The following is a 16477-nucleotide window of genomic DNA, read 5'->3' as shown; positions in this document are numbered from 1 at the left end:
CTCTTCTCCCGCAGTTGGTTTTATTTCATTTGAGCAACGGTTATTACTGGGGCCATCTCTGATATCCAGCAGGTCTACTCATGGCACCAGCTATACCCCCCAACACTGGTAACTGCACAGAAAGGACCGTCTCCAAAAGCTATTTTGCGTTGACAATTCTGCTTCCCAAAAAGCCACAAAATACCACCTTCGGTATACGGTCATTAGCTTGACACTATTAAAAAGGTCAACATACATTGGGTTTACCACTGACGGTCAACAAGCCTTACTTAGTTCAACACATGAAAAAGGTCGACATGCCTAATGTCAAAAGTTCAACACAAGCATTAGGTCGACAGTCAAAAGATCGACATGTGTTTTTCACTTTTTTTCTCAGCCGACAGGTTGTATTTCACGCCCTACCATCCACTACAGTGCGGAGGGGGAATAGAATAGTGTGCCGAGCGCAGGAAGGCACCGTTCCCAAAGCATGGCAAGTGCTGCGAGGGGACACGGTGCACAATACAGTGTCCATGTCGACATTTGAGACAAAAAAGTAAAAAAAATGTCGACCTTTTGCTTGTCAACCTTCCCAATTCGACCTAATGCTTGTGTTGACCATTTGACCCTGTCGACTTTTTTCATGTGTCGGCCTAAGGTGTGCCGACCTTAGGTGGTAGACCCAATGACCCATTCTTCACCAGCAGCTGCAACTGTTCCTTAACTACATCAGGCACGTAACCAAACGGACATCTGTTTTACTAGGGAAGTAAGCGGAATGTGGGAGACTGCGCTGCTCTTCTGTGAGCTGGGAAAAGGCAAATATAACCTATGACAGTATACACAGTGATTTACTCTACAAGAATTCCTTTTAAATGCCCGGTCCCATCCTTTCTAATTTCTTTATAAGCTCCTTCCTCGGCCTGGCTCACAGCTTCATGCCACAACTCGTGTTTATAGATAACACCAGTGCACGCGAAGCCGAACCATCTGCCCGACTAAACAAACCAGCAGCAACTGTGTGCATTCAACACTGAGCAGATGCACTTTGTCTTCTCATAACAAACTGCAGATATCAACTGGAACCAGGATACTTTAGACTGGCCATCCACCTCTGCTACAATCAATGCATTCACTTTAATTCTAGCTGTCGTTCACAGATGTCTTGGTTGCCGACAGTGAATATGCATTATACCTGACACACAATGGCTCTTCCTTAATGATATTACGGTACTCTTTACCTAGCACGGCGCCCACGATTTTGATCGTGGGCATCGCAGGTAAAAAAATCGCTGGCATCGCGGGCATTGAATGCACTAAAAATCAGGTGCGACGCGACCGACGCGATGCCCGCGATTTCCCATAGGGAACAATGTTAAATTTCTCAATTGACCCGATTTTACTGTTCAATGCCTCAATTGACCCGATTTTTCCATAGGAAACAATGTTAAATGGCCCACAGAGGGCAAATAGCCACCCTGAAGTGTGAAATGGCCCCCACAATTGTTAACGCCACCCCACGATTTTGAACAGGAAAATCGGGTCAATTGAGACATTTAACATTGTTCCCTATGGGAAATCGCGGGCATCGAGTCGGTCACGTCGCACCCGATTTTTTAGTGCATTCAATGCCCGAGATGGCCGCGATGGGCGCCGTGCTAGGTAAAGAGTACCGATATTACTAGCAAGGCAATATGGATGGTGCAATGCTTAGCATTACTGCCTCACAGCACCGAGGTCATGGGTTCTATTCCCACCATGGGCCTAACTGTACGGAGTTTGTATATTCTCACCGTACTTGCATGGGCTTCCTCCGGGTTCCTCCCACAATCCAAAATATACTGGTAGGTTACCGTATTAGGCTCCTTAACCCTAGAATGTCTGTGTGTGCATGTACATGTGGTAGGGAATATAGATTGTAAGCTCCACTGGGGCAGGGGCTGATGTGAATGTTCAAAATATTCTCTGTACAGCGCTGCGGAATGTGTGCGCTATATAAGAAACGGTCAATAAATAATAATAACAAAAAAGCTGCTGTATGCTACAGTATCTGCGACCTCTCCGATAACACAGGAAACACGCTCTGATATTTCAGTGTTTTTTTTTTTTCTTCTTGCCGCATAACCCTTACATTTACAACTGGCAGATGTGATCCTTTATTATATCTGAATAAACCTATGTACACAGTAAGTGAAGAAACCTTGGTAGTGGAGCCTCGTAATTGCTCTTTATAATTTTATCAGATATTTCGGAGCCCTTCGCTCCTTGCACAGGTTTTATGCCTTTGTAATAAGCTCTGCACAGCCATAATATACCCGTTCAGTTTGAAAGTACAATAGACTTTGTTCTTTTCATTGCCTTCAATAAGTAACAGACCATTCCTGCGTCCCTTTATTGAATTCCGACTTTCTTGTGCTTACTGATTAAATTGTGGCATTGCTCTCCTGGAAGTCGTGTTTCCTGCTCTAATGGCTTCGGTGAGCGGATTCCATTGCTAAAGGTTTGTCTTGTGTTCGGCGCTCAGCAGCACTAACAGATGGCATCTGTGGCTTAAGGGTTGGTAATGCTCAGATTTTCTTTGCCTGCTGGGAAATGGATTTCTCATTTTTCCCCCCCGGTAACGATGTTTTTGTTTGCTGAGTGACCCATGTTCGGCCTATGACAAGGCTTCTGGTTACAGAGCCGGGATATTGTCGTTTGGGCACGGTGCCAAATTGATGTCCTGCATTATCTGTCCTGTCTGAGTATTAATGGAATCAGATCACTATAAATGAAAGTGACAGCACGGTGCATTCCACAGAGAGGCACATCTAGGTCAGCTAGAATAAAAGCAAACCAAACAGACAACATTACAATAATACTTATCACCCCCATATACAAGCAGCTATAGTCTCTCTCCGGATCCATTACCATGAACAAGAAAATCTAGTTATCCTTCTAATTCAACATAGAATTGTTTGTTAAATGTCTATTTTCTGACCATTAACAATGGCGCCTGTAATTTATACAGCCCAAACCCACTTCCGTCAAGCAAACCAACACTTTTCATACTGGAACCATGATGTATGAAATCAGTGATTCTTCCGAACGAACAGCAAGTATGGGAATCGGGATGAAAGTGCTTTTGAAGTGGTTTTGTGAAAACACCTTTAAAAGCTTAAACATTGGAAGAAAATCTAATAAAAGCCATTAGGCAGCCTGGCATGAAAATACACAGCTCTGGCCTTGCCGTGGAATAGCTGCCTCAACACGTTGATTACTCAAGTGTGTGTGTATATATATGTGTGTGTGTGTGTGTGTGTGTGTGTGTGTGTGTGTGTGTGTGTGTGTGTGTGTGTGTGTGTGTATGTATGTATATATATATATATATATATATATATATATATATTATATATAGATTTCCAGTGAGGTGATGGCACTCTCGGAAATAAGAGACAAAGACGCAAGTAGTAGCTTGACGTTTCAATTCATAAAAGAATTTTCCTCAGATATATATATATATACATACAGTCCAATGAGACCGGCACTCAGGTCTTAAGGGTAGATGCCAGCGGATACTTGCTCCGTTGCCCTCTCACGTGAGAGGATGGATCCTCAGGATGTATATGGAGCGATAATAAGCGGCACTCGGAGGCTGACGTAAATGGTGAAATAACGGGAAATTTATTCCTTGTGCAGAAGTGAAAATGTTTCGGAGCTCGGGGGCCCCGTCGTCAGTTCAGGGAAATGCTTTCCCTGAACTGACGACGGGGCCCCCGAGCTCCGAAACGTTTTCACTTCTGCACAAGGAATAAATTTCCTGTTATTTCACCATTTACGTCAGCCTCCGAGTGCCGCTTATTATCGCTATATATATATATATATATATATATATATATTTTGCAAAGAGATATATACATACATTTTTGAATCATTGCGATAGTGTTGAAGGGCTCATTCACACAAAGCACTCATTTTGTTCAATGAACAGCACATATGACCATGTAGCTCTAGCGCAGACAGAGATGAGTTGGAGTGCAGTGAATTATATATACATGTTGGAACCAATGACTGGAAAATAATTCTCCTGACACTTTTACTCTGGCAGTCTGATATAAGGTATACCACACTAATACATTATCAGTGTAAAGCAAACTGCTCACGAGTTACAAGGTTGCATGCAAACACGCTTATATTCTTAACGGTACAACATGCTTTCAGGTTTTATGTCATTTACACCACTGCTGTTGGTCTCATCTGGCAGTTAGCACTTAAGAGAAGATTCAGATATGAAAGCAAAGCAACAAAGCATGTAACTTTGCATATGGAGCAAACCATGTTGCAATGCAAGTGGTGCAAATACATTTGTTTTTGCACGCAGGGTAACGACTGGCGGCTTTTGCTTGTAGCCCACAAATGTTAAACAACTTTATTTTTTCATTGCCATTTAAATCTGATTTTGGACAAACCCTCTCAAATCTAAATCTCTGCACCTGCAGTGCACCAGATTTTTTTCGGTACTCTTTACCTAGAACGGCACCCACGATTTTGATCTTAGGCATCGCAAGGTAAAAACTTGCATCGGTCGCATCGCATGCGACCAAAAAAATCGCATGCGATGCGACCGACGCGATTACCGCGATTTTACATAGGAAACTATGTTAAATGGCCCAATTGACCCCAAATAGCCACCCTGAAGTGTGAAATGGCCCCCCCAATTGTTAACGCCACCCCACGATCAACGTCAACCCGAAGCGTGGCGAGCGCAGCGAGCCTGCGAGGGGCGGCGGTACGCGTCCTCCGACCTTTCCATACCCCCACTATCCACGTCGGCTTGGAGTATAGAAAGTGTGGCGAGCGCAGCGAGCCCCGCGAGGGGACGCGGATACCTTCACAGGTATCCGCGTCCCCTCGCGGGCTTCACAGGTATCCGCGTCCGCTCGCCACGCTTCGGGCTCGGTGGCTCTCTGCGCTCGCCACACTTTCTATTCTCAACTCCACGCCGTCGTGGATAGGGGGGGTATGAAAAGGTCGGAGGACGCGTACCGCTGCGCTCGCCACGCTTCGAGTTGACGTTGATCGTGGGGTGGCGATAACAATTGGGGGGGCCATTTCACACTTCAGGGTGGCTATTTGGGGTCTGTGGGCCATTTAACATTGTTCCCTATGTAAAATTGGGTCAATTGGGCCATTTAACATTGTTCCCTATGTAAAATCGCGGTAATCGCGTCGGTCGCATCGCATGCCATTATAATGGCATGCGATGTACATGCGATGCCCGCGATGGGCGCCGTTCTAGGTAAAGAGTACCTTTTTTTCTTGCTTTCAACCAACTAAAGAATTTGCTGGGTATAGTCACTGTGTTAATGATTTACCAACACTTTTGGGTCAATTTGTCATAGCCCCCTGATAAGAAGTGTGTAGTTTGGGCTGGTAATAAACAGATGCTGCCACCTGTGTCTCCCAGGAGTGGACAGAAAACAAAAGCAAAACTCCAGCGGTGAGTACAAATCACGGACAAGAACACATGGTCTCAAAAGGGATTAATATGACCTCTGTAAATTTATCTTCGATATGACATTTTGTACTTTAAATTATCTATTGCAGCTTCACTAGAGGTGTTGGATGGGTGTAGTAGACCTTTAATAAAAGTCCCTCCTCATGTACCTTTCTGTGTTTGTCTGGGTGTGGATTGACAAGTCTACATTGTCTAAGTAGACAGTCAAAAAGTGGACATGGTCAAAAGATCGACAACATTTTTTGCGTGTCTAACGACATGGACTCCGTTAGTGTAGCGCTCCCCTCCCCATGCCTTCCTTCAGGCCTGATGCCTCGCTCCGCTGGCGTTTCACTCGGAACACTTTACCATTTCCAATTGTTGTCCACATGGATGGTACAGTATGAAAAAAAATCACAATAATGGCAAAAAAAATCTGAAAAACTCATGTCGACATTTTCATGTGCCGGCCATTGTCCGGTTGACCTTTTACTTGTGTCAACCTAGACACCGTAGACCATTTATCCACTTCCCATCTGTCCTGGCAATTTTTCAAGACACATTTTTTAACAAGATATGCTTTCTGTGCGTGCCATCCCTTCTACATGATGGACTGCCGTACTTCTTCATCACTACCGGTACTTGTTTAATTTGTAGATCATAAAGTGTGTTTTTTAATTAGATGTCATTATGAAGAAGCTTACTTGCTGCCAGCAAACATGTACTGTATGGCTCTCAAATCTATTTATATAGTTTAGTAAACCTCACAAAACGAAAGAGAAAAATGCTTAAAAGAAGACAAGCGTAACTTGCTCAAGAGACCAACACCATTTCTTTTTTGCCACTTACCAATAAAGCATATGTAAAGTATTGCGTCAGTTACTATTACTTGTACACACCAGGGTGCTCTGATAGGTGTGATGAGAAAGGAAAGCCCTTTTCTGTCAATGGCAGGTGTATTAAGCCTTAACAAGAGATAAATACAAGGGTGATAAAGAGGGATAAACGTCCAGCCAATCAGCTCCTTACTGACTTTTTTCAAACACAGCCTGTGACATGGCAGTAAGGAGCTGGACGTTTATCTCTCTTTATCAACCGTGCATTTTTCTCTTGTTAAGTCTTAATACATCTGCCCCATTATGCGGTGTCTGACCTGTAGTTTAGCTGATCAATGCCTGTAACTTCTTGGCTGTGTTCTGCTGATGATTTGTTAGCACAGTGCTGTTTTCCCATTATGAAACGGCAGCCAGCAGTAACATTTTGGGCACTTATCATATTACGGTTCACTTTCAGCCACAATCTTTGGGAGTGCCTCTTTCTGGACAAGAGAAAAATGAAGCGGTTTTCCTGCACTAATATGCAACTATGACATTTTCGCTAGTCTGTCTAATCAGTCATTAGGCCTGACCCCACTGCAGGAAAATGCTGCCATCCATGAGTGAGTCAAAATGACACAATATTGTATAATTTAGCCCCTTCCGTTAAAACAGACCACTGACTCCCAGTGCTTTTATCACATCCCCCAGGTGGTGTGTGAGATCCAGATACTTTTACGGGGGACTACCTGACAAATGCGATATCTTCCGCAACGTCCAGGATAGTAGGTAAGTACTGTATGATCAAATCTATAATCATTACAGGAATGTTGCTAGTGAGCTGTATAAACCTGGTACTGGAATGGTATTCATAGAATTGCCTTTTATTGCCAGGCAGTATGCACTAAGTACTTCCTCTCTGACTATTCAATGAACACAATTATGTATTATGTATATCTGTGGTTGTAGCACTACACATTACTGGTTTTAATGTTATACATTGTAGGTTATCATTCTTGTTGAACTATACAAGTATCCATTAAACAAACACAATAACATAGCTGTATAATAACTTGCTAAGGATTTTATCATCTTCAACATGCATGTGCAAGTGGGGGCTGAGATGTGCACATCCTGTCCAATGGTTTGTGGTGCTAAGCAGACTGAAAAGACGTCACATAAAAGATGAAGAGGTCATGACATGTCGCTGGGAAAGGGATAAGTATTGGAGCGGGGTGGGTCATGAGGAAAGAGGAGCAGACAAGGACATAGCAGGGAGTAGACCTCCTCAGGGGAGGACAGGAACAAGAGAGCTACTAAGTATGGTTCATTCTGTACTTGAATATAGTTGAACTTTATACTAAAACAGTAACGGAAGTCTTAAAAAGCAATTAAGTTAACTTTATACAGTACATGTGATTTTCAATTTGTAGGTACATCACAGTTCTGAAAATATTATATTACCTGTTTATGAGGACCCCTGAGTATATGTGCCTTGGCGCCTTCACAAGCTGTCCTCATTGCTTCAAGTGACGGTGTTCCCAACAGATCTGTGATTAAGTCCAACTGGAGGAACAAAGGCAATGCACAGTGAACAGTCTGTACTCCATTTCCTGGACCCTTCCTAATTATAGTTCATTCAACTGGTAGCTGGCTCCTCTCTAATTTTACAAAATGCCCCATTCACAAAAGACTTTGGGCCAGATGTACTACGCTTGACAGGTGATCAAATGGAGAGTGATAAACCACCAGTCAATCAGCTCCTAACTACCACATTACAGGCTGGGGTGGTTTCATCTCTCTCCATTTTATCACTTTTCAAGCATAGTACTTCTTACCCTTTATACCCCATTGTGATTGGCGGATGTTCGCCATGTAGGAATAGAGAAGGGACCACAAATATAAGTATCAATGTAAGTATAAGATCTTCATGAAATGTCATTACAGCATGAGATTACCACAAATAAAATAATGAGGCCAAGGCCATTGGAAGCATAATTTGCTAGACATCACCATCAATACTGTCCACGTACCTTAAAGTGTTTAACATAGGCCTTAAAACACTATTTGCAGGCATGTGCATATGGACCCAGTCCATAAGGAATGCATTGTGCATATGCATGCTGGGACTAGGCCCTGAAGGCTGTAGTTTTTGCGGCTACAATGCATAGGCACACGGCTGGATGAAAACCTCAGGAGGAGGAAAAAACTATATGTAAATGTAGTATATCATGCCACTAGGGCATGGGTCCTCAAACTGCGGCCCTCCAGATGTTGTGAAACTACAAATCCCAGCATGCCTTGCTACAGTTTTAACACTCCCTTATAGCAAAACTGTGGCAAGGCATGCTGGGATTTGTAGTTTCACAACATCTGGAGGGCCGCAGTTTGAGGACCCATGCACTAGGGCAATGTTGGGATACGGTCATCGTGAATTTATGAAGGCCATAAGCTTTTGTCAGAGGCCAAATGCAGATGGCATAGGCTTAAAGTGGTGTGGCTTTGTAAGGTAAGATTTTTTTCCTACTGGTTTATTCCCTAGTACCGTTTCCCAAATTCCACCATTTAAAGTCCAAGTTTTATGGATATGCCTAACAAACAGAGGGGGAAATAGCTGTATTTGAAAGTGGTGTTGCCGACCTCACAACAAACTCCTAAATTCAGCAAACAAGTGCACTGGTGTGTAACACATTAGTTTTAATATTTATTATATGATCACAATATAAAATAGTTTGCTCACATTCAACAGGATGCGCACATTTTCCTTTATTAGACTACCATTGCCCTGCAAATCCTACTAGTCCTCCCGTTTCTTCACTGCCCCCAATGAGAATCTGGATAATCTATGCGCCAGAAATGGTCGAGAGATGAAAGTCAACATGCGGTCTTCACATATTTTGGGTGTAAATTAGAGCACATAGGCCACCACTTAGGGTACCGCTTCCCTCGCCATGTTTCGGGCAAGGTTTACCATGCTCCATCATAGCCCACGGAAGTTCCAAAAATAAAAAAACATCATATCAACATTTTCATATGTCAACAATTACTGTGTCATCCTTTTGCTTGTGTCAACCTCTTGTTCATGCTTAGGTTAGGCTGCGTGTGAGGGAAGGTTACAGTCAACCTGCAGGAGGGGAGGATTTGTGTTAGGGGGAGAGTAAATGCCCCAATACACTTGTCTGACTTTTCCTAAGGTCATGTCAGACCCAACTTCCCCTGAACTCCCCTGGCAGCTCCCCAGGAGGGGTCACATATGATCTAGCACTTGATGTGCCATTTGACATGCGATAAATCCCGGGGAGCTGAAGGCAAATGAATTTTAAAAACCCATTCAAAAGAATGGATGACCGCTGATTGGCTGAGAGAGCTCTTAGCTGCGCTTCTTCTGCATGGCACTTTCCTACTCCGGGAACGAATATGATACATCCGCTGGCGGCTGCACATACTATTTATCTTCTTATGTTCAGCCCATCGGATCGATGTCAGACGCATCCGATTTGTGACCGATCTTTTGGAATCCGATCAAAATCAGGCCCACATCGGAAAAGTGTATGGGGGCCTTAAGGGGTTACAGTACTTACGACAATGTGTCAGGATTATGAGTAGGTATACCACTATAGGTACTTTGACAGGCTGTATCCCGTACCCAACACGACCGGAGCATATATGCTTTTTAGACTGTTGAAACCAATGTGCAGAGCTTTTAGCCAGTACCAATTTTTAAGTAGAACTTTTCATTGGCTAGGGGGTTGCAGCCCAATTCTATAATTGTTTACTGCATCATACTGTTATACATTACATAATATAGCGGAATTGAATCTTTCTGTTTGAAAAGTTGTTTTGTTGTTACTATTAGGGCAGGCATCCCTTAACCCAGGCATGTCCAAACTGTGGCCCTCCAGCTGTTGTGAAACTACACATACCAGCATGCCTTGCCATAGTTTTAGCATACCCTAATAGCAAAACTGTGGCAAGGCATGATGGGGCTTGTAGTTTAATCACAGCTGGAGGTCCATAGTTTGGCCATGCCTGCCTTAAGCAGCTGCTATATATAAGGACACACCCCTGAGTGGCAATAGACATGTCCATAGGTGTCAGCTCTATACACCCTTTGAGGGAGGCACACCCCCTCAACTGCGCATTCTGTTCCTACTGTACCTTCAACCTCCTTCAAACTAGTTTTCAATATCGGACAAGTATGAGAAAAATAGATATTTAAATAAAATGCTTCAGTCCAGATGGTTACATCAAATTGACTAAGGAACCAATTATTTGTGCTTAAGCAAGGATTCCATTAAAATATAGGCTGTAATGGCAGAATTTGGGAAACCACTATAAGGAATACAGAATCCATCTGTGCTCAAGCAGAGATCTCTTTCTTTGCACTATGAAAACCAATATAAAAGAAAAAAGAAACATTATAATAACACTAACTTATACCCCTTTTACACAAAAACGCTGGGTTTTTGGACCCAGCATCAACTCGGGTGCGAACCAGCATTCGTTACCTTTTACTCCTCTATGGCGTAGACAGTTCCTGAGCCGCCACTTGGAGACTGCATCATCTCCAAGCGTCGGGATTGGCAATTGCCGCACCGGACACCGGACCGGCATGTTGGGGGCAAGTCCAGCACCAAGGTAAGCTGTTTGGTTGCCCCCAGCCCCCCATTCACCCCCCGGCTCCCATCCCTGAGGTGAATGGATGCCGCACACAGGCATCCATTCACCTCCTCCCTGCCTCCGCTGCTGTCTGCGCAGTACAGCAGTTGAGGCTCTGTGTGCCCCCCCCCCCCCCCTCACCGTCCAACCAGCGGACGCTGCGGTCCAGAGGTTGGGCTTCCCCCATTGATGTAAATGGGAGCCAAGTAGAAGTCTTGTGTAAATGGACACAGGTTGACCCATTTACACTACCACTGACCCGGGTTTTTGCGGCGGTGTAAAAGGGGAATTAGAAAGCCAAACCAAGCTAAGCCTATAGCATCTACTGTACATCTGACCTCTGACTTATGGGTTTCATACATTAAAGAGAACAGTATAATAACATTGCTATTTCTGTATTTCCACAAAAACTTCCTTTAAATTTGCCCAGTCTCCAGACACCGAAGCAGCACACATTATATATATCCTTACACGACTCTAGTGACATAACCAAGGCGGGCGGAACCCCCTGACTTATGTCAGATGACTCCACTAGTTCCTAGTGTGTGGTTAGGCCTCTTTCTCATGGACATTGTAGTATTCCTCAAAACAGCTGCCACCAGTGTACAGAGGCAGCGTCAGATTCACTTAGGGTTACTCATGATTCAAGAACATGAGCCACATACCATCAGCAGCCTATTTTAGAACTTCTGTAACATTTAAGGGTTCCGCAAACAGTCGCCATAAAGAAAAGATCTCTATAAATAGATCTATGGCAGCGTGTTACTAGGTGGAAGTCATGTAAGATGAGTCACTGCGCGGGCGAAAGAGTTAAAGCAATCCATAGGCAAATATACCTGTCAGGCAAAGAAAAGGGTATAATTCAACCTTTATCAGAAGGGGTTTGTGCACCTGGTCCTCCGAGCCTGCCAAAAGGATTGTTGTGAATGCTGCAGCTGAAGTAGTAATCACAAATTCTCCCTTGAGAACTGTAATTGCTACAAAACTGCTCGGTGCGAAGTTGCTTAGAAAAAAAAAAGGCACCTGGGTATCATGTTCTTTTAAAGGACTAAAGAAAATTAATAATGTTTGTGAAGTAGAAATGCCATAATCCTGTATGGAAAGAGTTTGTTGTTTTGGTTTTTATTCTTGGTCTCCTTCCAGTTCATAGATGTCACTTACTTGCACAATCTATAATTGCTGCAAAGTCCTACGTCTGGGGCCAGGTGCAGATAACAGTTTAGTCTGATTTTCATTTGGGTTTACCTGTGAAACCATTGGTCCCATTTTTTGGCAGGTCTAAAAAGGTGCCCATCCACAAGCGCAATTTGGCCCCTTTTCATCTGATTTTGACACATCGGGCCAAGAAATCGGATGTAAAAAGTGTCAAATTGCATGTATTTTACCTTTGCTGTGCAGTCTTATGCACATCGGATCGGAGCCAGAGATTGTCATGGCTGCCGTAAGGAGCTATTGGATCCTGCAGCTTTGACTGTGATTGCATACGATCCATTGTATGCAAAATGAATACATAAGAAGTATTGTATGTGGTCCAGCCGCCTGAGAGCTCCTGGTTGAGTTGGCGAGGTATCGCATGCGCTACTGTGCTTTAGTGCAGCGGTTCTTAAACTGTGGGTCCTGACCATCTCAGCATGGGGTCGAGACTATGTAGCTGACCATCAAGCTGATGACTTTTCTAATCTCAGTCAGTGATTCAAGGAGTCTGAAAAAAAATCTGTTGAATTGTTTATTTTAGACTGCTCCCATCATTTTGTGCTTCCACAATGCTGCCATGTGTGTGCTGTCTGCTGACTATACATGTGATGTGATTTTCTGCAGTAACTTTCTATTTATTTCTAATTATTTTTATTGTCTGATGGGGTCCCAGAGCAAAACAGTTTGAGGACCCCTGCTTTAGTGGATGGGCAACCTTAACTTCTATCACAAGCTCTTCGGGGGCCATTGAGGTATATCAGGTTGCCTATCTGACGTAGGTACAGCCATTCATGCTTGTCGGCTCTGGGTGTGGTACAGAGTAGTCATTGCACTGGATACAAAATGGCAAAGTAAAAACCTGAAGCAAATGTATCTTCATTTGTCCATGAACACACCAATTCGTCTACTGCAGGGAAAGCCAACTGCAGTCCTTGAGAGATACCAACAGTTCACGGTTTCCAGCTCACCTCACATATACACAGGTGCACTAATTACTGACTGACACATTTTAAAAGATCCACGGGTGGAGCTAATTATTTCACTTGTGACTATGAGGAGACATGGAAACCGTTAATTGGTGGTAGCTCTCGGGGACTGGAGTTGGCTACCCCTGATCTACTCTATGTGGAAGCCGCCTTTAACAAATATGAGAACAGAACTGAAATTGATTGAAGGATGTGACTATGGCGCAGTGACAACGTCTAACTGTAGATGTCTGCATGACAAACTGCTTCCAGTTCATCTCATCTCATCCATCCATCCATGCAGCCGGACTCTGTAGGCACCACTTTCTACTTATGAATGCATGTACTAATTCCTTCCCCTTTCCAAAATGTTTCTAAGCCGACTAATAAAACTAGATCAAAAGTATTTGAGAGGAAATGTAGAAATGCTTTCTGAAATCTTTGATCTAGTTTGAAAGCTTCCTTTCTATATTGGCAAACAAACGCAAGAGGCGCCACAGCCGGAACAAATTCACTCCCTCTAGACGTTAGGTGACGGAAGGAATGTGGTGGCGGCAACACTAATGAGCAGGTTACAGAAATATACATTTTTATTTGTCAATATTTGACAAACTACATATAAAGCTCTTATACATCAGTACAATTATAAAAAATAGAGACTGTGATTGATGTTCAGCCGTTTGATCTGAAGACCAATTACTTTGCTGCAGACAACAGTTCCGCCTGTAGATTTAGATACCAAAACGAATTGCTAAATTATCTAAATTCAGCAATAAATCTCAAACATGCAAAACGGTTGTGCATTAGTACATACTGCTAAATAAGCTATTACCATTTCCCAAAACCTCGATGGAACAGTGATTAATTAGTATTGCTGTGGAACTTTGGTCCCTAAGCAGCTAGAGTTTAATTCGCATGGGATTGTACAGTGACTTCTTTCCTTTTCAATGCAAACTAGCGACAATACAGAGGTACTACATTCCAATGATACAGATGTATCAAACCTGAAGACATAAAGGAAAAGATGACAAGACAACTGAAGACATTGCCCATAGCAACCGATCAGCTTTTACCCATCGTTTTACAGATTGTACGTGATGCAAACAAGAATCTGACTGGTTGTCATGGGCAATGTCTTGATTTTTAGTTTTAATATATTTTCCGCTAGAACGTAGCTACAATGTGACAGTTATTTTCTACTGCACATAAATTCACATCTTGCAACATGATTTATGAAGAGATATAGATATCTATATCTATCTATCTATATATACACACACACATATACACATACACATACACACACACACACACACACACACACACACACACACACACTGTAGGGCCATTTTTTGCCTTTCTTTTAGGGCTCATTTCAATTCAATTAAAGTGCTGATTTTTCACCCCCAAAAAAGGCCAAAAGGGCATGGACAAAAATGGTCAAAAAATTTGGTGAAAAAGCCGCAATTGAATACAATAGCTTGAAAATCTTCGCGTTTCCCCACCTAGGTGGAAAAAAATGATTTCAATACTCTCCCCCCCCCCCGCCCCCATAGGCAAATTCATTCCACTTATGATGGGGTTGAAGAACGCTTAAAACTTTCTTCCGCTAAGGACAGGGGGTAAATATCTGCTACTTACCTCATGCAGTCCACAGGCATACTGGGAAGTCAATAGGTTAACTAAAATTTGTGTGTGTATTAAAAGTCTCGATGCAGTTCACTGCAGCGGAATATTTTGGCTCTATATAAATCATTACTATATCTTCTATTACAGCATTCACAAGTGTCAAAGTGTTCCAAAACACTGGAGAAGCATTTACATTGCATACAGTACCTTGGAAAGCTACACAGCTGATGCAGAATGTACACACACACACTTTGGCTGCAGCACAGTACACAAGCACTAAACTAATGTAACACAGCCTCAAAGAACTTTCAAAGCCTGCCAATCTGCATATAAAAGAGCTCATTTTCATTAATTCACAATACAGCACACAGAAAAAAGATGAAATAAATGCCATTTCCAGAGCGAAGTCTCCAAAACCTGGCCAGTCGATGAAAAGGAGGTAAATATCCTCAACAACAGACTGGCACACAAACAAATCCAGTCATAAAATACTGATCAGATACAGTATAAAACTAGAAAAATAGATAAAATCTAACCTTGTGTACACCCAATATGAGTCACCTTATCTTCCAGACCAGTAAGTTGCCATACATGCCCATGGTCCCTCTCTTAAGCACAGCAGGGCCACCTGGTGGTTTCTGCATCCGTTACCTGGTCACTGCTGCTACTTGTTACCAAGTAGCGGGAGGACAAGTAACCTTGAGTTGCAGCATAGTAAATGGAAGGAGTGCAGAGAGTGCAGTATATGGAGAGAACTGTATATGGGAGGAGGGGCTGTCCTGAATATAGGGGCAATATATGAAGAAGTGCGGGGGAGTTCATGTGTATGCGTTCCCCCCACCCCCCCAAAACAGAGCTCTATCAGGCGCCATGCACTAAGATTGGTTCTGGTAAATTATAATCTGGGTTAGATTTGGTTTAAGGCTAGCTAGCTGGCCTTGAACCAGTATTTTATGTATTGTTTTAGGGTGTATAATTCTAAAAAAAAGCAAAAACAAAACATGATTACAACAAAGTGACTAGTGGCACTCACTGTCTCCCCTGCACGCTCTTCCCATATGCAGCAAGTGTAGGTGGTGATTGACAGCTCAACTGGGCGCACCCAGTTGTGAAGTCAGGCAGGACGGATTGGGTAGTGTGTATGGAGAACACGCTGCTCTATCCAATGAAAGATATGATATTTATTTATAAGACGCCACAAGTGGTTTGCAGTGCAGTACATATAGCACACATTAGAACAATACAGAGTACAGAGAACTAAACAGATCAGTAAAGGATTACACACACACACAGGGCGATATTCACCCCATTTCTAAGTAATCTGACAGCATCTCATCGCTCCGGCATCGCCCGCAGGAAAATACAGTGTTTGCATTATCTCTCCTACCAGATTGTGGTGCTTTGCCTATAAAAACAATAGTCATAGCCCCACGCTGCAAAGATCGCTCAGCACATATCGCGGTTGTACCTCAATGTGTGCTGTGTGATCATGCTTAAGCCTGTCGCGGAGGCTGGGTTGCCCCTTGTGTACTGGGCTTAACCGAAGAACTATAACAGAGCACAGGTAACAATTAGCAGCACAATTCCCAGTACACAATACAGCTAAGATGTAGGGAAGCAAAGGTCAACATGCTACCATGGGCAGGTTATCATTTGTAGAGATGAACGAACACATGTGAGAAGAAATGCGGGTATAGATGGTAGGTGAGCAGGGTTGGCTGGTTAAAATCACCTGGAGTTAACCCCTTGGGTGGTATGCC

The 16477-nt window shown here is 43.2% G+C and overlaps 1 protein-coding gene across 1 annotated transcript in view; it reads right to left on the bottom strand.

Moving 5' to 3' along the window:
- The window catches only part of NLK (nemo like kinase), a 159197-nt gene that overhangs the window by 20053 nt on the left and 122667 nt on the right, over window positions 1-16477 (bottom strand). The window contains exon 7 of the mRNA XM_083172211.1: window positions 7735-7836. Coding sequence (XP_083028337.1) covers window positions 7735-7836 — 102 coding nt within the window. The remainder of the gene's footprint in view (window positions 1-7734; window positions 7837-16477) is intronic.

Source organism: Crinia signifera, chromosome 2 (genome assembly GCF_055691185.1).
Source record: "Crinia signifera chromosome 2, ASM5569118v1, whole genome shotgun sequence".
NCBI lineage: Eukaryota > Metazoa > Chordata > Amphibia > Anura > Myobatrachidae > Crinia > Crinia signifera.
Note: the sequence above shows the minus strand (reverse complement) of the source record. Positions and strands in the feature narration are given on the sequence as shown.